General features: G+C 38.7%; 1 protein-coding gene across 3 annotated transcripts in view; it reads left to right on the forward strand.

The window, feature by feature from the left end:
- Positions 1–25,754, forward strand: part of LOC137133164 (receptor tyrosine-protein kinase erbB-4-like) — a 280,055-nt gene that overhangs the window by 110,123 nt on the left and 144,178 nt on the right. For all 3 annotated transcript variants that reach the window (XM_067516449.1, XM_067516450.1, XM_067516451.1), the window contains exon 2: positions 15,302–15,453. In XM_067516449.1, the coding sequence (XP_067372550.1) occupies positions 15,302–15,453 (152 nt within the window). The remainder of the gene's footprint in view (positions 1–15,301; positions 15,454–25,754) is intronic.

The following is a 25,754-nucleotide window of genomic DNA, read 5'->3' on the forward strand; positions in this document are numbered from 1 at the left end:
TTTCACATTTACACCATAGGCCAATTAAAGATAAGGACACCAAAAAAGCACAGTTTTGTAGCTTGTTCTCCAGCAAGGTCATTTATGACTGCTACAGTAGTCACACCGTAACTATTTAAAATACCGGTATTTTACAGTGATGACTATCAACACTCCACAATTACTGGAGCTCTAACATTAAAACACACTTTACAAAGCAACTGTGGCACAGGTGGTAGAGTGGTCGTCCATCAATCCCACAGTTGTTGGTTCAATCCCCGGCTCTTCCGATCACATGTGTCCAGACTCTGAAAGACAACTTATTTGCTCACGGTAAGTGTTGGCCAGCTGCTTAACAGCTCCCCCATTAGAGTGTGTGTGTGTGTATGTGTGTGATTGTGAGTGCAAATGGGTGAATGAGAAGCAGTACCAATAGGTAGAAAGGGGCTATATAAGTGCAGTGTACCATTTACGTCACAATAAATAAATAAAAATGAAACATAAACATAATAGATACAAGCTCTACATTTTTTTCTAAGTGCTGCTGTGTGTGTAACCTATGAAGCTTTCCTTTTTCTCTCTTCTTACAGTAATAAAATGGCGGAGTTGATGTATTTAAAGTTAATGCAGATTTGATGTAATTTGGCCTGTGTGGCACCTGCTGGCAGCTTGCATTACTGGCAATAGCTCATCCTTGCTGACAGTGGGCATATAGTTTGAATATATCAACCACTGTGAGGCAAAACAATCTGTGAAATGCATAGCTGTTTATGATGAATGACATAAAACAATTTAAAATCAATCAGAATTTTAAATGTGCTGTAGTGTGCCACCAGCTTTATTGAGAGTCAATTTCAACTAGATGACATTTTTATTTTCTCTGCTTTCCTTGCACCTTGATATTCATGTCATGTCCCAAGAAAAGCCCTAACAGAGAATCATCGGGTCTTGTCAGCCAGCAGGAAAGTTAGACCATCAAAGATAATTGCATGCTAATGTTCAATAAGCCTTGTAAGTCGCTGCAGATAAGTGTGGCTGCCAAACAGCCTTGCCAGGGGAAAGCACATCTAATCCCTTGGCTGTGGCCGAGGAAAATTAATACTAAGCTGCTTTGGCCATCCACTTTCAATGTGGTGGTAGAAACAATTACACAACGGGCCACCAGAGCACAATTAATGAATAACTGAGGAGCTACCGGGGTTTGAACATGGTAACAAAGATGCATCTAGCCGCCACTGCAGCTATACAAACAATTAGAACTGGTACGGAAGTGGCCTGTTCGAGTTCACTGGACGATGACGTTTATGCAGAAGGACCTTGTAGTTTCAAGGCTCTAAAAATTCATCATGCTCACCCCTCCACTTTGCTAAATTCTCTGCTTACAGGGTGGTCTGTATCTGTGTAATAGCTAATTATTATCCACCTACAAAAGTCCTAAAATTATCTACAAGGAAAAGTATGCAAAGAGAGGGGAAATAGTGCATGTTTTAGAGGAATGAGACATCCTTTCCTCTGAACTATCATCTGGAGCTGTTTGCTGTAGGATATCTGTCTTAGCTCCATGACTGTATTTTCCATAATGCAGACTATGTTTATTTTTTCTCTTTTGTTTGTTTTTGTTTTCTCAAACATACAGCTAAAACCTCAAAGCTATAAATTGGTTCCGTTTCGTATTTGTCCATTTTAGTATAAAACTTCAGTGATGTGGTGACGTAGTATTAGATCGGCCTGCGTCCAATCACAAACACATTTCTAATAAATCTTCTCATATCTTGATCCTTGCTCCTCAGAGCAGAAATAAGTGACAGTCTTCAAGTTTGAAGACAGAAGCAAGTACTGGTTCGAGCGAGGAGCCATCAAATAAGAGCCATCAAATAAGGAATCCCAACAGAGCTCTGCTGCTGCTGCTGCTGCTGCTGACATGCTGCTCATACTGCGGCTCACATGTAGACACAGTGTTAAGAAGTATGTTGCTTTGACATGTCAGAGCTGGAGACGGCTTGTTTAAAAATAATTGCTACATTAGACATAAAGTCAAAGGCAAAAGGAAGAAAACTGGATTCATTGCACTTACACATAAAAGCACAGAATATCAATGCCTGCTTCACTTCCTTCTATTGTCTTCTCAATCACTATAAACATGTGATGTTTTATCTTATTTTTAAATAGAACACAATCTTTATTGTCATAACTAAGCACATTTACATGTTTACAATAAAATTCAATCTCTGTATTTAATCTTCACATCTTTGGTTTGTTTATTTGGGTCCTGTCCCAAATATAGACATTGAACGTTTAATTGAAAATTGTCCTGTAGAGGTTTTTTTGAATGTGTCTCCACATATAAATTCTCATACCAGTTGTGAATAGTCATTGTGTGAAAGTGTGAAAAAACAAACACATAGTTTGCCCTCCAATCTGTGACTTACCTCTTGAAGTTCTGTGACCTCTGATTGAGTTGGATGGAACTCAGTGATTTCTTACTTGTATCATGTTCAGTTACAGCTTGAGAAACTCTTCACCGGCCTTTGCAGGTCCCAGGGAGATTGTTTAGTGTTTCATGAAGAAGCACAAATCTTATATAATATTTAATAAGGGATCCAAATATTGAAAGAAAGCGCCTTAGTTTGCTTCAGGTTTAACTTTGCGAGGACACAAAGTCCTGACAAAGTTGGATAGACTTTCCAACTTTTTCTTGCAACCCAAGCCATCTTTCTCTTTTCTCCTGAGTTGTAATAAACTATCACACACTCTTTTACAAATATAGAGTGTTCTACAACTTACATGTATGCAAACACACTCAATGACACCACACTGCATTTTGCCTGACCACTGCAGCTCTCTGTCACTTGGTAATGTATTGCTGAGTCTGATATTGTATTACAAGATATATTTGCTCCTTCTTCTAATAAGGACATAGATTACAAGCAACTCTGAATTTACTAGCTTTGTTCCAGCTGATTGCTTGGTCTGCCTGTGTGTTAGTTTATATCTTCTTAAGCATCAAGGCCTGGCTATTTACATTCATCCGTTAGACCTTAAAACAAATTGTAATCGATCTGGGGAGTGATGAAAAGAGTGGTCCTGCTCCAAATTAAAAGGAACGCACAGTGACAAGGACAGCAGAATCACAAGCAGCTTTTCTCAGTGTGCGCTGCAACAAAGAAGCACAATGACCTGAATGTCTAATTCAGCCTAAAAAACATACTGCAAACTTCTTAGTCTAAATTGTGTCATGTCCCTGTCTCTGTCACACAGTTATTTTGGTTTTCTGTTACTTTCCTCTATGAGCTGTCAATTGACAGCTGAAAAGGATTTTTTTTTTTAACCTTGTTCTTAAATAAACCCTGGGGCTGCAACAAATTGTCATTGATTGTTAGAATTGATTAAGCTTTTTACTGTTCAAGTTGTGTTGGATAGTACAAACAAATGATATGCAGATGCTATAATGTTGAACATTTAGTCTCACTGATGCAAAATTTCTACTTGAAAACATAATGCTCAAACTAGTACCACTGACCTGTACTCCCATCGTTCCAGGAGCTATAACACACATTCTGTCAAGGGCCTGGTCAGGGGCTGGAGACTAGGCCAGCACCCATCGGGCAAGAGGCGGTGTTCACCCTGAGCAGTACTAACAGTACCTGGAAGCAACAGCTTTGTACTTAGAAACATCTGCCCTTTAACATTTTGTCTGTCTGTGTTCTCCTGGGTCTTGTCCTAAAGTGATGCCTCACAGGTGGCGGATTTGCAGAAGTTCTAAATGGACCCTCCTCTGAGATACAGCTTTGTACTGGCTGCAAAAAACACACATGATACACTTCATGTGACGTGACTTTAAAGAAGTACTGATTTTTAGGGCAAACTGTAAAAGACCTTTTGATGCCATACATTACCCTGATGTTTGCTGAACCCTAACCAAACTACTATGTTTTTAGTGTGAAACTGGCTGCCATTTTGGCTCTGTTGTAAGCAGTTTTTGTAAGGTAGTGACCGTTTTGTTCCCTGGGACCAAAAGCATATAATGGCCACTAGGGACGAAGTATGTACAAATCTAAAAGCACAAAAAAGAAGAAAATCTGCAAATATGCAAACACGAACAAATCCAAAAATGCAAACAAAAAGGGCATATAAGGTTGACAGACTTGCCGTTTTAAAGGTAGCCTATTTATTTCCACTTCTATGCAGCATGTTTTGGCAATAAAGTTACCTCAGAGAGGACCACTGAGCAATATGAACTTGGCAGAGAAATGCCTCCAGCAGAGTGTTATAATCATCTCAATGTTTCACAAATAAACAATCAGCCTGTCTGCATGTCGGTGTTGTGTATAACATAAATGACATCTGATATCACAGCTGGACAGGCTGAGAAGAGATGCATACCAGAACTAATTTGGAATACTCTAAGACATTAAATCTGAATGCAAAATGATTATACCTGTTTGGAAAATATGTTTGCAAAACTTTACTTTTATGTTTTTCTGTTGCCAAGTCCATCAAATTAAGCATTGAATAGAAGAAAGCAACAAGTCCTCCAACTACCATGAATACACTGGAGTGTACACTTATTTTCGTCATTGTGACAATATTAGGGTGGTGGGATGGTCACAGTTTGGTTTAGGTTTAGTCACAAGATCAATTTGTAAGCCAACTCAGAAGTTACAGTTCCGTCTCTCTGGCTCCCTCAACAAAAAGCCAATAAATGTTCCATTTTTCCATTAGCTTTGGGACGATTGCTGGTTTTAGCATACTGTATTTATAGTGATTGTGGAAATATGGGTTATTTTTAAAAATTACATGGATAGTTGGATGGAAGGTTCATGGATATAAGAAATAACACTGACTGTCAGTTGGAAATTGGAAGAGCTCAACCATATTTATGTTACCTAACTTATAGTTTCAGTCCTATCATCACTACAGCTTGCTCCGTCACTCTCTTAGTTTCTTTGTCTCACGTTAATATTCCAGTACTCAGGGATCCAGGCACACTGTGGCAAAGGCAAAGATGCCATTTGCCTTATTACACATTTTTACAGGTGTGTAAAAAGTATTTTTTAAACAATTATTTTACTGCAGTTTACATTATTACACTGTATGTAATAAAGTATTACATATTGGGGCTTTAATGGATATTAAATGTTTCCACCTAGTTCTTCACTGTACCTGTATTAAACTTACCTTTGGACAAAGGATTTGATTTTAAACAAAACCCTTGTTCTGGTTGAATGCTGTCAAAGTGGTATGTTAATGTTATATTTCAGCTATAGCCTTTAAACAAACTGTTTAAATGTCACTTTGTTTTTTTATAATGACCTATTATCTGCCTGATTAGCTTCCAAACATTTTCTTTCAAGGAAATTGACTGGGATAAATAATTTATAGCAATAATTGTTCAGTCAGTGCACACACAGAAATGTACAGTATATGCTTCCCGGCACATATAGAGTTAACATAGAAATACACAATTACATCCACTCTTCACCTGTAGAAAGCACCAGGCCCACAAGCCTGCTGAGAAATCATTTCCTAGTCAAGCGAGCGAGGCAATTCCATTGCAGCAAAGAGAAAAGAGAGGTTTTTTTAATGTGGAAAAATGGGAGGCAGGGGAAGAGTTAGCAGTAGCAGCCAGGATAATTGATGGCAACTGTTTGGGTTCAAGATTAAGATCCATGGGTAGAACCACACAAGAGGGCTGGAAACCAGTATGCACTGGAGAAATTAAGAATATGAGGCAACTCTTTGACTAACCCACTGGCTTTCCATATGCAAAGAAAGAGAAAACATCTCAAAAAGCAACTTTGTCACACCAATAAGGGAGGCTGAATACAACACCCAGACCTGAATTAGGAAAGACAGACACAGTGAGAGAGAGATGGAAAGGGGAAAAGGAAAGTGGTGGTTACCCAGAGGCAAGAGAGGCAGGATTTCACCTGGAAGGTCAGAGGGTCCTGTCCACAGAATGGCTGAAAAAGGCTTGTGGTGAAAGTGTGTGAGTTACAGTACACTCTCCCGATTTTCAATAACTACCCTTGAGGAGCCTTTCAGCAATGTGCTTAACACACAGCTGCCCCAGTGGAACTGTTCAGTGGCTGGCTGTAGAATGTACAGCTCCTGCTATGAATGTGACTCTGCATGAAGGGGAAGTGAGGTGATGTGAGTAAAGTGCATGGAGCTGGTGTTTTCTTTTCCTGGATACAGTAACTCATATTTGAAGATATATTACAGTCTTAATCAACACCTTTGAAAGAATACCTACAGTATCAGCCCCTACTTGATTCAATTGCTTTAGCTCTATAAAAACTGATAGCTCCCCAAAGCAACAACTATAAAATAACTAATACTTTACATTGTGAGTTTATTTCTAGAAGCAATTTGCAGGTTCACCCTTGGTAAATATCTGACCCACTGAACTGATTGTGATTTATACTGTAGTGGGAATAGTTATGCAAAAAAAAGAAGTCATGCAAAAAATGTTAAATGAAACGATTTCATATTGAGGGTAGATTGGGGTCGGAAATTGCAGCAGACGAGAGGAGACAAGGTAAAGGCAGATGTTAAAGGTTGTACTTGTAATGTTTTAGCATCAATGAGTCAATATTGCTTCTTTTTCTGTAACATTTTTGTAAAGAAATTAAACCTTTGTAAGAGCACTGGCCTTTGGGCTGAAGATAGCGTTTTACAATGTTTACCCCACATCGGCCGTAGTCACGTATTGGATTGTTTTATTCTGCACAAATGAATATTGCTTTATTAAATACAGCAATAGAAATCGGAATACAGTGCTCGTCTTAAAATTTAGGATAATCATCCCCTCAAGTAGAGGCAGAGGTCACGATGTGAGGGCATCTACGAAAACTTGTTAGTCTGAGATTTAATATCAAAAGGAGATTATGAGTGCTTCCTCCCACAGTCCTAAAACATGCCGATTAGGTTGACTGGTAATTCTACATTTGCCCGCAGGTGTGACCTTTTCAGGGTGTGCCCTGCCTCTGGGCCCCCTATGCTCTATACAGGAAAGCAGATAATGGATGGAGGCTTTGACCATTCAAATAGTGGATCTTTTTTTTTTTTTGTGGTTAGCACAAAATTTTGTGTGCTTGTGTTGTTGGTTGAGATATTTTTTTCCTTTATCATTGTTTATCGTTTCTTCAACATTGGCCTTTTGTAGATGTAAGACACACAGAGGTATTGTTTTGTTCTGCCACCCCATGATTTATGTGGGTGTCTGTGTGAATCTAAACCATAAAAAAACCAATGTGTAATTTACCGATGGACCTGAGGTTTTAGTCGAGTTCATCAGCACGTTGTGATAAACAGAATGGCTTAAGGCTACCCCAAAGATGCACATGTGCAAAGTCCCCGTGCCTTTCACACAACGCTAACACTGTCACACATATATGCACCAATTTAGGAAGTGAGCTGTTCATTTGACCCCATTGCTCTGCCTATCTGCCATCTCTCTTTATTGGACTATTGGGATGTGAGCCACCTCAGGGGTTTTCTGTTTCTACTATTAGCATATAAAGAGCATAAATTCCACTCCACCTTGCATTAGCAGGAAGTTTCAGAGCAAAGGCAAAGCCTTTTGGGAAAATTTTAAAACTCCATGATTGGAAAACTTCTGCCTGAAGCCCCTAGATATTCAGGCATTTTTGCTTAGACGTAGCTATCACTTTGAATGCCTTTAATCCACGTGTGGATGTTTGCACAGATGAATGTTTGGACACATTTACTGTGTATACTGTTTCTGCACAAACAACCACAACTGTAAATCCTCTCTTTTGAGAATACCTTGACACAAGCAGATACAAATAATACAAACAATAAGGCCCTGAAATGCTGACTGTATTTAGAACACGTTTAATACTACGTTGACTTATACAGGTCTGAAGCAAAAAACCGAGTGTGTTAAATTAAAGTTTTAAATCTAAAATTAAGTACTTTACATGATAGAAGAAATTGACTTAGAGAAAGTCCATTGCCAGTGGTAACTTTATTCTACCACTTATCTAGCTACAGTGAATATAAAAAGTAGAAATTTTAATACAACCTTGGTTAATTTTGGTTTATTTTAAAATAAATAACCAAAAAAAAAAGACTCTTTAATGTCAAACTAAATTAAAACTTAATTAAAAATATAAAACATTAAATAACTGATTGAAAGATTGTCCCCCTTTAAAGTAACCCACCAGAATAATCAGTGGAATCACAATCCTGGCCAAAACTACTAAGATTTAATTTAACATGAACTTGTTTTTCTGTGCCACTCTCCTACAAGACTTCAACTTTTTTTTTTTTTTGGTTGGACTTCGATCACCAGTCGATGGACCTTCCAGATATCTATGTCTGTATCTATCCAAGCTGAAAGAGATGTCAAACTTCAGCTTCCACCATTACAACAAGCTGGCATCTCTAACTTAATCTGCGGCTTCACAGCATAACATTTTATCAAAAATACGGTTGCAGTACAGTTAAAGAGGAGAGAGTACAGGTGCTTGTCAAGAGGGTCATTCCTCTTGGCTCAACAAGCTGAACTTGCACCTGCTTTTCAGATGCCTGATCTGGCTCATTGTAGAGGAGTCTATCAGACTCCATCATCATCCACCTCACTTATACTTAAACCAAACTCTGAAAGAACATAACCATTGTGTGTGAACCCTTCTGCACTCTTCAAAGCAGCTCCAATGGGTCCTTCATTGCCTGCGTCAGTCTTTGCAAGAGCAGCAGCTGATCCATCCACTAAACACAATATTCAACTACTTCCTTGTTATTGAAAGCTCTGCAGACAATGATGAAAGAGCTTTTAGGCCTTTTAGTGTTTTGGTTTGATATGCACCAGAAGCCATATCATATATGTTATGTCTGCATGTGACTGCACCTGGTTCATTTTGCTTCCGAGTGGCTGACGTAAAGTCATTATTAAGTTAAATTACTGATTGAATTATGGAAAATGCTAACATATGCATTATAACCAATTTGTTGCAGCAAATGCAGATTTCTATCAACTATGCATTGGACCCTTTTCTAGCATTATAAACAAAGCATATGCCACATATACTTGAAAATACTTTTGGTTTTCTCCTTTTTGTGTCATATGTTTGGTATGTTTATATTGGGCCACAGTCACCACGAGTAATCGTAATCGACCTACTTTGCTTGATAAGCTGGCAGAAAGAATGACTGTGTTTATTTTTAATGATATGAGCAATTGCCTTGCGTTTGTCTCCTCTGAATTAAACATCCAAACATTAAGTTTTAACATGTTACATCATAACTACAGGTTTCAAAGTCATGGCTTGCTTTTCTAAACATGCTCATTGAATACTTCTCAGTTCCTTGTAATCCTCCATGAATAAATTACACAAAATGAATGCTTGGAAAACAATTCCTGCCATTGCAAAACCATATTTACTGTAATGGTGCCTGGTTACAATTGGTTGCAATCATAAATAATTCCTAAAGGTGAATATTAAAAACTGTTGATTATTAGAAATTTTGTAGATAATGATCACAAATTAAATGCACTCCACGGTCCCCTCAATTATTATTAGTATGTTTATGATCTGTCCGCACATTAATTTAAAATCATGCGTTTTTTTACAAGCGATACCAAAACTGAGGGTCATACCATTCCATAAACACATGCTAAGTCTAACCAGCAGAAATGTGTGTCTAAAAGGCTTCACTATAGATCTACTGTCAGTAGTCAAGTAGAAGCTGCCTGAGGATTTTGGGTAATGAGGTATGGTCAGCCCATCACTCCCCTGTGACTTGGATGGATTTTTCCTGTCTAGAAACAAGTTTATATTCTACAGAGTTACAGAGGTTGCAAAAAAGATATAATGTAATGCAGCCTTCATACTTTTAGACTTTGCACTGACCAGTGCCTAGGTGGGCCTGCATTCATGGCCTCTGTGACCAGCTGGGCTACTGAAATAAAAAATAAAATGTTTAATAATAAGTACAATAGTGAGTAACACAGGCGGCTATAGCTTTGTTAGTAAGGCAGTCGTCCACGGACCACAGGGTCAGTGGTTCGTGGTCCCAGCTACATGTCCAAGTGTCTCTGGGCAAGACACTGAACCCCCAACAGCCCTTTCCCTCCCCAGCTATGCAGTGCCGGTCCAAGCCCGGTAGAAATCGGGAGGGTTGCATCAGGAAGTGCATCCGGCGTAAAAACTGTGCCAAATCAACACGTGGACAATTATCCGCTGTGGCGACCCTAAACTCACGGGATAAACCGAAAGGACAAATAAAAAAATAAAAAACAAAAAATACAGTAGTGAGTAACACACACAGACACTGTAACTGACAGTAGTGTAATTTCAGTGGCACTCAAAACTTCCACTCCCTCCTTTTGCTTTCTCATTTACAGCTACAGTATTACTAAACACGGTGTCACCCCAAACATATTAGTCAGAGATAAGTACTGAAAGTGAATGAGAGTGCAAATAGCAATGACATTTCACGCACACTGTTTATACAATGTTATGTACTTTCCCTGGGTGTTTATGCATATAGTTTACAGAGGTTAGAATAATCTCTCACATTTGTCTTGGAGAATTGTGATATTCTTGTCTATCTACTTCTTTTTCACAGTTCTGAGCACCTGCTAATGAGGGAAGGATTCACAGCTTGTCACAGGATTAACTCCATTGCAAACCTGAATAGGAAATGGTTTACCAGTAGTTGATAATTGACACTATTCAATTTTTTTTTATATATTTCCATTTGGAGCAGAAAACCTCCAGAATGACATGAAAGGTGCATATTGCCATATTATCAGCTCAGAAATTTTTTGTATAGAAGTTAAAAGCAGCCACTATTCACACATCCAGCTTGCATAAGGCAACATTAGCATTCATTTGAAGCAGTGTTTCTAGCAATCTTACAAGTGCAGGACGCATATTTACTCTCACTTTCCTTTTAGCTCTGTTTTGGCATCTGTCAGCTTATGAGGAAAAAGGAATGTATATAAGTCTTAACTTTCTAAACGTTTGACATTCTTTGCCCTCTTTTTTGTCTTGCCCGTCTGCTGACTGGTGCTGTGCAGATAGTGTGCTTTTATCACACCCTGATTGCTGAGAATGGTTGTTTCCTTCAGAAAAGTGGGTTAATGAGAGCGTTGAAGCTGAACAATGCAGTAAATACACTGATAATACCCATGGAGCACTTATATGTAAATTTAGTGAGTGGTATATCAGACACATGTAATGCAATCATCTTTGCGAACACATTTTGACAGCTGCAGGCTATTCTCCATTGAAAGCTCTCAGAAGGTGTTGGGGCTATGTGTTCCAGCAAAATCATGAATGCTAATTTATGACTGACCATATGGAGACAGTGACAACATTGTTGGTAGGTGACCAGAACTCAGAGGGCAGGGGGAGGTTAGTGTTACTGGACCGTGCCGTCATCATGAACACTCATCTAGTTATTGTTTCTGATGCTTATTAAGCTGCTCGGCAGATGGACAATAATGTGGGCCATGATTACCATCAGAAGCAGTGGCTTGTAACTCATACTTAGCCACTAAAGCTCATCTGGGGGACATTAAGGGACAAAGGACAGCTATGACCTCAGATGTGTACTTTTTGTTTCGTGCACCTGTCAGAAAAGGTAGTATTTTTGCCCCGTGCAAGGCAGTGTCTCAGTATACAAGGTTTATTCTAGGCACGTTAGGCAAGCTCAGTTATTGACAGTGTTTACTTATAGAAGTGACATTTGCAACTTCATTTAATTCAGTCAGTTACTGGCTATTGGGATGACCTTTTGCTGGCTTCCTTGGCAGAAGCCTATAAACCTCCGAGATTCACCAGCTTTATAGGCATTCAATAATCACAAGGCACTATTGATGAAGTTGTTGTGTGCACTAACTATGAAATGAATTGGGCAAGGAGCAGAAACTATGCTAGTGCAGTGCCTATTTTGTGGATATTTGTGAAATAAAACTTAATGGAAATGGAGCTTGGGGGCCTTTCAGTCTCTTTGCAAACATTTAGACATTATTTATTCGTTTAAGTTTATGTAAAGGACCCCATAGCTGACTGTGGTCATTGTGTCATCCAGCGATGTTTGCATTTTGGGCTTTGGTGCTTGTCTGCTTTGGACACATGGATTTCTTTTTCTATGTTGAAACCACTGAACTGAACCTATCCATCCCCCATAATGTTTAGCTGGATTTGTAAGTTCCTGAAGAGACAAACCGAAAGCCGTTGATCTTTGAATGTGAAGATGTACAGGCCTACACACAGCTTGCTGTCTACAGTATGCCAATGCACTGCAGAAACAAAATGTAAAGTCTTCCTCCAGACCATACAAATTCATCAAGATATGCATTTTCACTCATCAGCTCATAATTTTCTCATTAATTAGATATTTTAGAAAATCCCAAATAATTATGATTCATTGCCTTAATCTTTCACTACTGAAATGAAATTCCCAGCTAGCAGATTAATTTACTCACATGGGTAAATATACTATATATATATATATATATATATATATATATATAGAGAGAGAGAGAGAGAGAGAGAGAGAGAGAGAGAGAGGTTAGGCAGGGACTAACCTCTATCTAACAGATACAGTGGGACAGATTTTTTTTCATGAAATAGCCTTAAGATTTAAACAAAATGAACATTCATCTCTTTTTGCAGTCTATTCCTGCATCAGAGACACTGTGTTAAACAGACAACATCTCAGTGTGTTGAGCGTGTCCTTCTGGGTAGGCAGGTCAAGCCAATGTAAAGAGCAGACACTGTTTTATATACAACCCCTTACTATGATATACTGTGATGTAACATCGAGCAAGGAGACAAATCGATTCGATCACCCAGTGAGAGGGGAAAAATACATCCTGAGGTCTATTATTTAGAGCGTGCCCACATTCATACACACACATGCGGACATATCACCAGTAGGATCATCAAGCTTTGCAGTAAACCTGCAACAGTTCACACTTCCTCTATATACACTTCGCGGAGCACAGATGGTTTTGTTGTGGTTCACTTGGCAGTCAGTGCCATCACAGGCTCATGCAGAGCTATAGGATTTCTTAGTGTTTCATTAGAATCCCTGCAAAAAAACAACAAAAAACCCCCTATAGATTTCAAATAGCACCAGTCAGGCTTCAAACGTCAGCAGCTTTACTAAAGGGATGCTTGAGGAAGGTATAAAAAGTAAATTTCACTAGGCATCCCATGCCATAGTGGCCCTTTCCTCTGATCTCGAAGCCCTGCCCCAAGGGTGCAATAACAGTTTATTACACCTATCCTCACTTTATGACCCCCCCCCCCACCACCAACACCAACACCACCACACACCCCCACAGACACACACACACACCCTTTTAACACCACCCCCAGTACAGTTAAGCCCACGTTAACTGTTATTGAAAACACCAAGGTCTGCCATATATCATTCCTGAGCAGCACGTTATGCTATCTGCAACCCAGCTAATCACCACTCGCTCGTACTGTTATTGTCCAGGTCACATTGGAATAGCTCCACTTATCAAATATCTGCTTAGATGTGGAAGTGCTTAAACACAATCCCATTTGTCTTTGCAGCCTGTGTTGCCTTGATTCTGAATATTCTTCTCATATGTATCTGTCGTGTAATGATGGGAAGCAAATAGGAAATGGAATTGAAAGATTTTGCCAGAGAGTGCCTGTGTTGGGTGTGTGGAGGGCAAATGAGTTTGGCCTAGTTTATTTGTAGCCAAGAGGTTGTAGCCCAAACACCCATCCTGAACTGAGGTGGATATATAGTGTATAAGGAAAAGCAAAGCAGTGTATAGTGGGCTGTGTAAGGTATCTTTGAATTAAAATGCAAAGCATCAGTAAACTTCTTTTAGGGTGGAGGTGTACAGCGAGAAAAGTAATAGCTCATGGGTGACAGTGTGACAAGACTCAGGGATAGACCCGTCACCCCTCTGTCACACTGATGGCTCCTTTGTCATCAAGCGTGAAGAGGCGGATGCAGGAAGGAGAGACCACACTGTTAAGGCCATGGAGACAAAACTAGATCATAATGCAGATTACAATGAAGGGACAAGTGTTGGTGCTTACATTTTTAAATTGGGTCCAATTCAGGTTTAGAAAACATGCATAGAAAAAACCACTGAAGGTGGGTGATGTTGTGAATGTACCCCATGGTTTAAGTCAACTAGGGTACACTCGAGCGTAGTGAAGGCTCCTATGAAATCTTACTGAGCAAGTTGAAGGGCTGCTCTGGCTTGCAATGGAAGCTGTCTAATTTAACACAGGCTTTGTCTGAGTGTCAGTGTCTTTCTTTCTCTGTTCTTGTCCATGCATATGTGTGTCTTCATGCTAGACTGGGAAACTCCAGCTGATTGGGCAGACGGCATATGTCTTCATGGGGTGGGAGGACAAGCTTTATGATTCTGTTTAATTACTTATCAAATGAGCAGCTCAGCTGACCACTAAAGAGCTCTCCTCTGTCCCGAGCGCCTCGAGGGGTGATGTAAGGTTAGGGGTACAGTAAGGTCCAGTGAGTTTGCAGTCTTACATCACCAGGGCAGTGGAGCAGGTGCTGCAGCTGACTGTCTGTGTGTTTTACCCCTGGGTTGTATCACTGCCTTTAAAAACTCTCTGAACGGGGTAAGGTGAATGATAGCATTGCCATTGTTGCTTAACAAAGAATTTCAGATGATTTCAACAGTTTCGGGACAGACCACTTTAGCACTTGCACTCTTTTGTTAAAAGACGTGCAGCATGTGATTTGGCATTGTCTTGCTGAAATAAGTGGGAATTCCCTGAAAAACAGAGCAGTACATCTGGGTAACAGTATAAATTGTTGTTCAGTATTCAGTATTAACAGTGCTTTCACACACACATTTACACACGCTTGCTGTAGCATCACAGACAGGTATTTTGGGATCTTGTTTATATGTGGTTGTTGCATTTTTGTTTTTGTTTTTTTTTGCACGGTAGCATTCTAACGTGCATACGTGGATGCAGCAATATGAGTTAATTCACAATTTTGCCTACAGAAACCTTTTAGATTTCAGTGAAACTTTTAGTAATATTATGTACGAAATTCTTTGCTATTTTCTATCATAAGGTTTTAAAATCCAAATTTTTAATGAACATATATCCTACAAAAAAAAAACAATTACATTTCTAAATTTCAACATTTTAAATGTTGTCTTTTTACTTATTTACACTGAGAAATAGGTTTCATACTATTTAGAATTCATTGTATAACTATTTACAAAGCGGTCTACCTTTTCTAAAACTATATACTATTGCTTCTATTTCAATACTGTCTTATCCCTATGTCCCTGTCTCCTTTTTTTTAGTATGTGCTGGTACAGAGAACAAGCTGAGTACACTGTCGGACTTGGAGCAGCAGTACCGTACCCTGAGGAAATACTATGAGAACTGTGAAGTTGTAATGGGGAACCTTGAGATCACCAGCATCGACCGCAATCGGGACCTTACCTTCCTCAGAGTAAGGATGAAATAAATGAAAACTCTGTCTCTCTGTGCATCAAGTAGAAGACTATGTGTTACTTTTACATTTTGTTTTCAGTTATAAGTTAATCATTGACATGTGTAATAAGACGGGTGCTGTAAGCACAATTTTTTTTACAGCACTTGAGTAGTTTCAGGTTTCTCTTAAATGGTAAAAGAAAACAGTACCCCACCAATATTTCAGTAAAACCACTCCTTTCCTCTACGAGTTTGTTAGAATAAATTTGTATGTTCACCTCATGTTCCTGTATATATCTCTATATTTCTCTCTATATATCTATATTTATAGATATATATTCACATACTGTATGTGTTATCATCTATTGAATAGTTGAATTGAATTGAATCTATTGATGGAAATTATAATAATTTGATTAATGCAAAGGTTTTCGTACACAATAACAATCATTCATAAATCTACATCTCTGTACAAGTAATCGCCCAAAAATTGAGTAAAAAGTTCAGAAGGTGAACTTTGTAATCACCGTTTTCGCATTTGACCTTCATGCCCAGAGAATGACTTATTCTCAGATCTTTTTCTACCAATCAGCATTAAGATTAGTGTCTTTATAGCCAATGATAAGCAGAGAGAAAAGTTGTTCTAATCAGGGATAATCAGACTTGTTCTCTTCTCAGAGTGTCTAGCTGATTGTATGTTCGCACCACTGTGGTCTGAGGCATAGACCAATCAAAATCCAAATAACTAGCAAATCTTCTTTTTGATTAAACATGAGTTGCAGCCAGAAAAAGAACAGTGCAGTGGAACTGTTCATATTGTCACATACTCCTTTTCAGAAATTGTTCAGATAAAGCACATAGCAACATTGTTTTTAGCAGTATGTCTAGCTAACAGTGGAATAAATGAGGCTGAAGTGAATGTTTGTCTCTTTATAAATGAATTTATTTGTTTTGGTGAGGAAGGTCTGATAAAATTGCTAAGACAAGCACACATTTTTATTTTAGGTTGATTAACACAAATATACAAGTAGAATAAACACACAAATACAGTGTTTGGTGATGACAGCTTCTAATCCATTAAGGGCCATGAAAGATATAGCATGGTAATGAGAAGTTAGGTTACTATGAAGACATTTCTATGAGAAAAGGAAAAACTAAGCAGATTTGGTAACATCATCTGTTAATGTTGACCTTTGCTGGCCGTCCACTTCTCAAGAACATAAACCTAGACTGGGTCGGCTGCACACTGCACTGCTAACATCCTCCGACTCCAATTGATTATGATCAATCTGGGGGGCTGGGGAACTCCCGTGGTGTTACGCTAAAGTGCTGACTGTATTAATAGGCCAGTATTGCTGTGAGAATGCACTGGACTACAGAGACTTGGCAGAGAATATAGCCCCCCAACAAGGCCATATCTCATATTTTCATATTTTGCTGCTTGCAGCAACAATTCAAAGTTAATATAGAAAAATTATATATTTACATCAGGTAAAATTAATAGAGTAGCCCATCCTCTCTCACTGAGTGCATTTAGTTTGCGTGAGTCAAAAATCAAAGTTGATCAAAGCAGCAAAACAGAGTCATTAAGTGTTCTACATTGTGCAGACTAATTCTGACATAAGCCCTGCAATGCAAGACAAAAAAAAAAACAACCAAAAAATAAAACAAGACAGTATTAAGCAAGAGGGAGCAATGAATGGTAAAGTGCTTCCATTAGACTCCTGCTGAGGTAATGGGCCCCACTGACTTAGATGAAAAAAGATGGTGGGGGGGAAAGATGGATTTCTAAACCCAAGTGTGACTGTTGTTTAACTATACTGAACCAATTTGTTCAACTTTTACTCTACTTGCGGTAGGTTTATCCTGTAACAGGGTCTCATAAGTACAAGCTAAAATTATGTGCAAAAAGGTGATATTTGCAGGTCGAGGGTAAAGGTGCTTTTGACAACAATCTCTTCCTTACTTGCCTACATTATAATACTGCTCATTTACAAAACTGCTCCCTGTGGCACCAACTTGCCAGGTTCCCCCACCTTTTCATGTCTGACAATTAACATGGGTTAATTGAAGATGCTAATTCGGAACACAGGGTGCCAAACAGCAAGGGAGCAAGAGGGCAGGGTGCAGTGTGTATTTTTAGAGAATGTTATTATTATTATGATAAAACACATTAATAACACGACTCCCCGGGGTGGGAAAACTTCACCTTGAGGTAAAGAAGAATGGAAGAAAAAAAATTGGTGTGCAGCAGCTTACCGTACCACCTGTCTCTAGGAAGTGATTGAAACTGATGTCTGTGCATTGGCTCCTCCTTTTCAAGATAGCCAAGAGATTGATGGCTGCCTCCCAAAGCCCCTCAAACGGCTTTACCAGTAAATAGAGTCCATCTTCCAAACTGCCTCCACGACAGATGAATCAACGTACGCACTGTGATTAATAACTGCATTTCAGCACTGAGGCATTCTCCGTTTTCTCACATATTCACATTAAAACCAACAGCCCAGCACTGACTTTTAACAGCAAGCCATGTTTACATCGTCGATGTTTAAATCGCTCTCAAATCCATATTCTCGCTCCTCTGAAATTTTCCCTCACATCAAAAACAGAACATACATTTGCATACCAAATGCATGCACATCAAGAAATTGAAATAGCAAGTTGTACCCCGCTTAACATATTCTGTTTCCATTTTATGAATGGAACACCGAGGAAAGTAGACACATACATTTGCATCAGTCTTTTCCCTCATGTCACATTCCAGCATGCACTTATAAACAAATCTGTGATTATGAATCTTTAATTTTTCCCTCTCCTTCCCTTTTCCGTGTCTCAGTAGGAACTCACAGTCACATACTCAGATCAGACAGTTTGTTCTATCACTGCAACCATTTGTAAAAATGTTATCCCCTCCCACCAGGTTTTATGCTGGGACTGCCTTGGGCCCAAATGACCACCTCTGTCCCTCTAGTTTCATAAATTAATTAAGGAATTAAGGAAGAATTTGTGTAATATATGTGAGAAAATATAAAATAGAATTTGGAATCAGTTAGGATTTTTAGGTAAAAGACAATAACTATATACAATAAATAAGACGTTTATGTTACAGAAAGACCCCTAAAATAAGAATTTCATTCTTGCCTTTTCATTTATCCTGTTTCTCCTGGCAATATGTTAACTAGAATTTTCTAACCATCCTATTACCTTTTCATTATTCCATTGTTCATTAAAAAATGATCTTACAATGAATGAGGCAATACACAAGTAACTGAAATCGTATACAGCAAAAACACTGCACAGGCACATTGCACTGAAGAGGCAGTTGCATATCTACTCATTTGATGCTGCATTTCAAGTCCATAACAAAAGTGTTGGGTTTCGGTTGCAAGTTGATCTGAATCGCTCATGACCTGTACTAAAGTGGGTTTCAGGAAATAAGGGTGGTGGTCTATTAATGTGGCCCTCAGTGACACTTATGTGAAGTGTTGAATTGACCCTGTGCTTGTTCAAAACACTCAGCTGTCATAGTGATGCGTACCAGATGAAACTTCTGTTACTGCGCCACTGAACAGGAATAATAGAGACCAAAGGGTGGTTAGAGGTTGAATCTGTCTGGTTACTTAAGTGACTAAAAAAGCCTTCACTGTTTTTGTAGTGTTAGAAGTTAATATCTACAGAACTTGCTAATAAATCTGCTCAATCTGTCGCAGTTTTTCTGTGCAACCACTGACGGTAGCTTCAATTGAGAAAATTTAGGCAGCAGACGTGTCCCCCAAGTTGTCTTGACCCTGCATTGCTTTAGAGAGAATGCACAAATTATTATGGGTTGATAAAAACCTGCAAATACAAATATTTTAAAATGAGCATGTAAGTGCTAAAGGAAACTAAGAGATCCAGGTCTAACTTTAGCACTTTCTGTTTATGCTGCAATGTTAACCTTAACCTTTAGAGGCTACGATCAGAGGTTTTGTTATTCTGCTCAGACTGCCATATTGCACATCAAGGTTTACAACAATCAGTATATCAGTTTCACAGCGTATAGTTTATAGAGGAGAGAAAACTTAACAGCTTCCGGGCAACAGAGGGAAAAAAAAAACTCACCTTTTAAGTTAATGAGTCAAACTTGTTAGCAGTTGCTTTTTTACACACCCATAAATCAAAATAATGTTATCTGTTATTGTGAGTCATGTCTATGGCTACAGGTGCTTTAGCGTAGATTGTAGGTTTTTCATGCAGGAGACATAGGGTTCAAAACCCAAATGATTCTACAATGTACACGGCCTGCGACTCAATGGATAGAGCATCAGGCTGAGATGCACAAGTCTTCAGGATCTAACGTCAGCCCATGCACCAGGTCTGTCCTTTTGCAAGACACTCAGTGCTAGCTCGTTGTCCCCAGGGCGATGGTGGGTATACATTATGAAAGGAAAAATTTTCAATATATACTGTATCTCTTATCAATAAAGCTGCTAATTCTACTTGAATTAGCAGCTTTATTGACTTTTTAAATGTACTTATTTTACTTTATTTACTTTTTAAACTTTAATTTGCGCTTATATTGACAGCTTGTGACACTGGTCGATGAGTTGGGCCTAGAGTTTACCTAATAAATTAACATTATGCTGCCTTCGGGTGCCTGTTAAAAAAGAATCAGGGTGAGCAGCAGTAAATTAAAAAAAGGAACAGAGTTTATGGCAGGTAATTATGACAGCAGCTTATTGTGAGATGTTGGACACAATAAATGCAACACCAGTGAGATGTGAATGTAGAAACACCAGAGACAATTTGGGAGGACTATAGCTGTAATGAATACAACCACCTATGACCCCTTTAGGTATTGCAATAAACTGGATTACCCAGATATCAATAGCAAAAAGGGTACTTGCATAGCAAACACAGACTCACTGACTAATATTGCACTAGCATCTGTGTCTGACACAGCATCTGTGATTGACACAGATGCTGGGTGAATTGATTTTGAGTCTCGTGCTAAAGCGGCTTCATTCCCAAAAGTTAGGAAGTGTAACATTAAATGTCCTGGAGCCGTCAGTCACCGTGAAAGGGGCAACAGACTGGGTGATACCATATACTAACCACCAGTGCTGCCACCACAAAATAATCCCGCTCACAGCAAACGGGTAAACTAATCATGCATCCCGTTTCCTTAAACCACATCAAATTATGCAGCGACCTCACGCAGGATGACTAGCCTCCCCAGTACATTGGCTCTCAGCTCCACTAAATAACTAATAACGAAATCAAAAAGCGAAAGAACTACCAACAAAGTTTAAGGACATTAGGAATAATAATATTAGAGTTGGTTAAAAGGCTGAAGATAAAATATCCTGGCACACTTAAGTGGGGTGAGATGGCACACAGCCTGAACACAACGTAAGGGCAAACATGAGCCTTTCAGTTTTATGTTTTGAGCAATGTTTTGGTTTTGGTTCTAAATGTTACTCTTGTCCACACAAGTCATATGTTCTAGTAGCGTATTGTCCATTTTCATTTTGTACACTGTACTGTAATATTAAGGCCTGTGTGCCCAAATCATAACCTAGATATTAATGTACCCACACACACACATACACACACACACAAAAAAAAACAAAACAAAACAGAGAAACACAACACAATAAAGCAATGTAGGTTTAACAAGTGCTACTTCTGACTGACTAATTAACTGTGTTGATTATAGTGGCTCCTGCTCCACCAATGGAGGCTGTTTATCAGGTCGGCTATTTTCTCTCCTCCTGGCAGAACAGGTCAACATTTGTTATTACACGTCTACAGTCACTGGGAGGAAGTTAATACAACACTCTGCTGTACATAGTGGTTATGATATAAAAGGTTTATGCTGTAGCATGACTTGACAATACTGACCTACAGGAAACAGACTTTCAAATAAAAGCCTTTCACCATACTTTTTCCAAATTTAGCATTTAAATGCTAAAATGAGTTTGTGCCGAAGTCTCCCTACAGTGGAAACACACACAACCACACACACACAGGATGCCAGACCTTCAAATTAAAAGCCATTTTTAACCTTTTTAATTTTTTCAGTATTAAAATGGTAACTTTATTTATAATTATAATGTATTTATAATTATTTACTTCTTCCTTTTTTCTACACTTAAATTAACAAATTTTCAACAATGAATATCACCTTTTTACTTATTAACTTTTTCGTTTTTCTTTCTACTTCTTTTAACTTTTCATGTTTGCCTCCACGTTTGCAGCTTTGAACGTGCAAACGTGTCCACTCTTGGCAATTTTTGCGGATCAGCATCTACTGGGCAGCTTAAAAGCTCTTCCATGTAATTCCTTGGAAATTGCCTTTTCTAGTTTTTTGTTATTTGTTTCTGCATTCTCTATATCACCAACATCTATTACTGCTGACATGTACTTTATAAGATACATCAACAGCTTTTGGGGAACCCAAAAGTAAGTTGTTATCAAATGATGTTTCCACTTCCATTTGAAAGAAGCATTTATTCCTGCACTCCATCCCTGTCCTCTAACATACTCTTGACCGGCACATTTGTCCCTCAGGCCCCACTGGTGCCCTCCCGTGCTTCCTAATTTTTGATGCACTGCTAGATGAGTGCAGATTATGTTGCCCCCCCCACACTCCTCAGCAAACTCCTTCAATATTAATGAAGACTGATGAAGTGCTAGGGAGCCCCTGTCTTTCAGCCCCGACCTAGATTGGATTGACAATTGCAATTAGTGTCCCCTCAAGTTCATTTCCATCACTTTAATTTGACACGAAGAAGGACAGTGTGGGGCGGAGGTGAGACCGTTGAGGGAAAAAAAATGCTAAGGAGAAAGGTCAGAGAGGGGAAATGGGGTGAAAGAGTTAGACCAGGAACTCATCTCTGCTGTCCTGAAAAAGACAAAGGAAATTAAAAAGTGCCTATATCATTTTGCCATGTAGACAGATTGTTTTGCAGCTTCCTAGATTTCTTCCTCCTTGCTTTATGTCAAATTACACGCAAATCCACTCTGAGACCTTTAAAACAGGTCTTTGTTGGGATCTCCTCTGTACACTTTCTGATCCAGTGTTTTTCTTTTTTTTTTTCAATCCTAATGCCTTATAACAGTATTTTAGTGTCCATGTTTCCTTTCTCACCTGCCACAGCCAACCAAATGAATTGCTTGTCAGGATATATGTGAGAAAGAGAGAGTGTGTGCGATATGGAGACAGCAGGGCTTGAAAATTAATGACTCTCCTTCCTTCTGCAGGAAAAGAAGAAGTAGATAGTCTGAGGTTGATTGTGTGTCATGTTTTCGTGTATTTCTGTACTAGTTTTCATATGTGTCTTACTGGAAATGATAGGAAAACTTTCCCTTCGCCACAGTGACATTCATCTTAAACCTACCTTTCTCCAATTTGACCAAAGCAATTGGTTTTATGTGGTTGCAAGTATATGTCTGTGTGTGTCTGTGTGTTGTCCAGGGTTGCAGGGTTAAAACCTGTCTCCTTGTTTGACTGACAGATACATATTCTTGCTTTCCTTCCCACTGTTGGTCAATCCATATCATTTCTTCCCCCTGTCTTTTAGAAATGATCCAGAGCAATGGAATGGTAATAGCAGAAAGGAAGATGTTACATGTCTGTGTGTTTGACAGAAAAATACCAAATCTTTTCACTGCTTCCCTATATTTTGTATCCCTTAAATGAGCCAATGCACAGTTTCCATTTGTCATGACCTATAAACCGTCTGGAGGGCAAAAAATAAATAAAAAAAACAGCAAAGTAGACACACATCTAATTTGACAGATGTGAGATGATACAGGAAAAATGGAAATCTGCAAAGGATCACAGAGGCCAGAACATGTCTGCTTTACTATGCTAAGCGTGTTTAGGTCTTGTTTCACATATTGGCAGTGCAGAAATGAATTGCATCCAGTAAAGATTTTTTTAATTTTTAAGTAGTACTTGTGACCGTAATGAACCTATTATTAGACCTCAGAAGTTATGGTCTGTAATCTTGGAAGAGGTACAACATGGTAACAATAATTCAATTTATGTACAACTTTATGTATAGCTTTTTTTTTTCTTCAATGTGCTTAAAATATTTCATCATTATGAAATATGTTTCTTTATTCCAACTTCATTATAGATTACATACTGTAGTGTAATGTTTTTCTTTTTTTTTTTGGTGAGCTTGCTAGTCCTCCATTAGTTCAAATCTGTCCAGAGTCTTGCTAGCTACTATTTGCTGTGTACTTAATGTACTTTTGTAAGTTTCCCATTGTGGTAATACTTCCTAAGGTTCGGGCAATAAACAGCCATCAGTACATTACAATAAATCATTAGGTTTTGTCTGTAGGAGCTTCAAGTTGAATAGTGAGCGTGTTTTACTAAAGACTATATATGTCTCTGCATTTTCAGCATTTGCATGCCACACACACACACACACACACACACACACACACACACACGCAAACACACAGTGATAAAGCCTAATAACATACTTATAACCTGATTGCTTCAGCCATTTTTAAAAAGACAAGTGACTGAACAAAGGGAAACTAAGATCCTTTCCTAGTGATGCTTTCCTCTCTTAGTTCCTAGCTAAAAAATCCTGACATATTTATCATGCTCAATATTTAACATTTTCATTAGTAAAGTAAAGAGGTTATTTAAACAGACTGTGTCTTATCTGTGTTTCTATCTAAAGTCAACTGTGCATGCCACATGGGGAATACAGAGCGGCAAAAACTTACTCCAGAGTCACGTTAACAGCTGTTGTGGTTTTTATGATCGGTTACTTATGAGTGGAATGGGTAGTTTCTAATACTGATACACCCTTGATGTATTACATCTATAGTGTTTTATATATTATTCATTTGTTGGAGGCAGATGCTTATCTCTGTGCATTGTTTTCTCTGGCTAAAATTATACTGTTGCATTTAAGGTATCCCACCAGAACAGTTGCACTAACTGAGAATTTTGAGCAGAATGTACCTCTGCACTAAGTCACCAAAAAAAACAAAAAAAACCAAGCACATTTGAGTGTTAGGAGTTCAACAATTCTGCCTGACCACTTTTAATCAGCAACAGCAGCTCCCAATCCTTTGGCGGTCATGCAGGAGGGGGTTTTACACAGCTGTGAAAACTAATCATGCTCAAAGGATGCAACTGCATTAGAGCAAATTTAATAAATCATGCTGTCTTGGTGTAGACAGTGCAGCCGATGCATGAAACTTTCTCACTCCATAGAACGTGCATGCACACACGCACGCACCAGAGGTGATAGTACTTATCGTAACAGAGCAGTTCCAGACTGAATAGAGAGGCAGTGGAGAGAAGACGCAGAACTGGGGTGTGACAATACACCACCCGGCTTCTGTGATGCCTTTCAAACTTCATATCTGCCTTCCTATGAAGCCTGGCAAAAAGGTGAATGATATAGACCAGCTTCTCAGGAGGATCGAAATCAATTTCCACCCACTGTGACTTAGATGAGGGAGTCCTTTTCAAGAATGGCTGGTGTTGAGGCTTAGATGGCCAAAGTACAATAGTTCTGTCCTCCTCATTAACACCTTGTTGATATCAGCGCTTATTGAAAACAGCTGCCAGCACATCTAAACTAGCTTTATTTAAGCTTCCACTGCTAACAAATAGATTAAACCTATGCTGGAGTTTTGATTTTCCTTCTCTAAGTAGTGAGACTCACCTCTCTACCTTTTTCTTTTGTTTCAAAACTTTTGGTAACAGCAGCCTCCTTCTGGCTACACTGATATTTGGTTCAGTGCTTAAATGCACCTCACCAGTAGCTCCTCTGGATACTTCTTTGACGCCTACATCTAAACCTTTACAGCTTAGCAAGAATTTGAACTAACAACTTTGTTATTATAACCTTGAAATTCTTGCAACGTGTCGTCTCAGGAGATGTTTCAACTGTGTTTTTTACTCTGTCTCATACATATTTGACAAGGCTCCTGTTTAATCAAGTGGTCTGCACAATGGCTTGTGTTTTACTTGTACTACATGACCGTATATTCACACTCAAATAAAGTTTATTTAGTTGGTTACTAAAATGAGTTGCATTAATTTGCCATTAAAACTATAATAATATAATCAGTACTAGAATATCCTGCTACTACTGTGAAGCCAGACTTAATGTATTTTCCAATTCTACTTAACATTTCAGGCTTACTGGGGCATGAGTGTACTATAACAGAACTCAAACATATTTAGTGTAAAGGAACACTTTTACTTGATTTCAACCATCAGCTCTGTCACATAGTCAGCTGCTGGTCACTTGTTTCAGTGTCACTTTGTTACACTTTCTTATTCTGCACCCTTCA

The sequence above is a fragment of the Channa argus genome, chromosome 9 (genome assembly GCF_033026475.1).
Source record: "Channa argus isolate prfri chromosome 9, Channa argus male v1.0, whole genome shotgun sequence".
Lineage (NCBI taxonomy): Eukaryota > Metazoa > Chordata > Actinopteri > Anabantiformes > Channidae > Channa > Channa argus.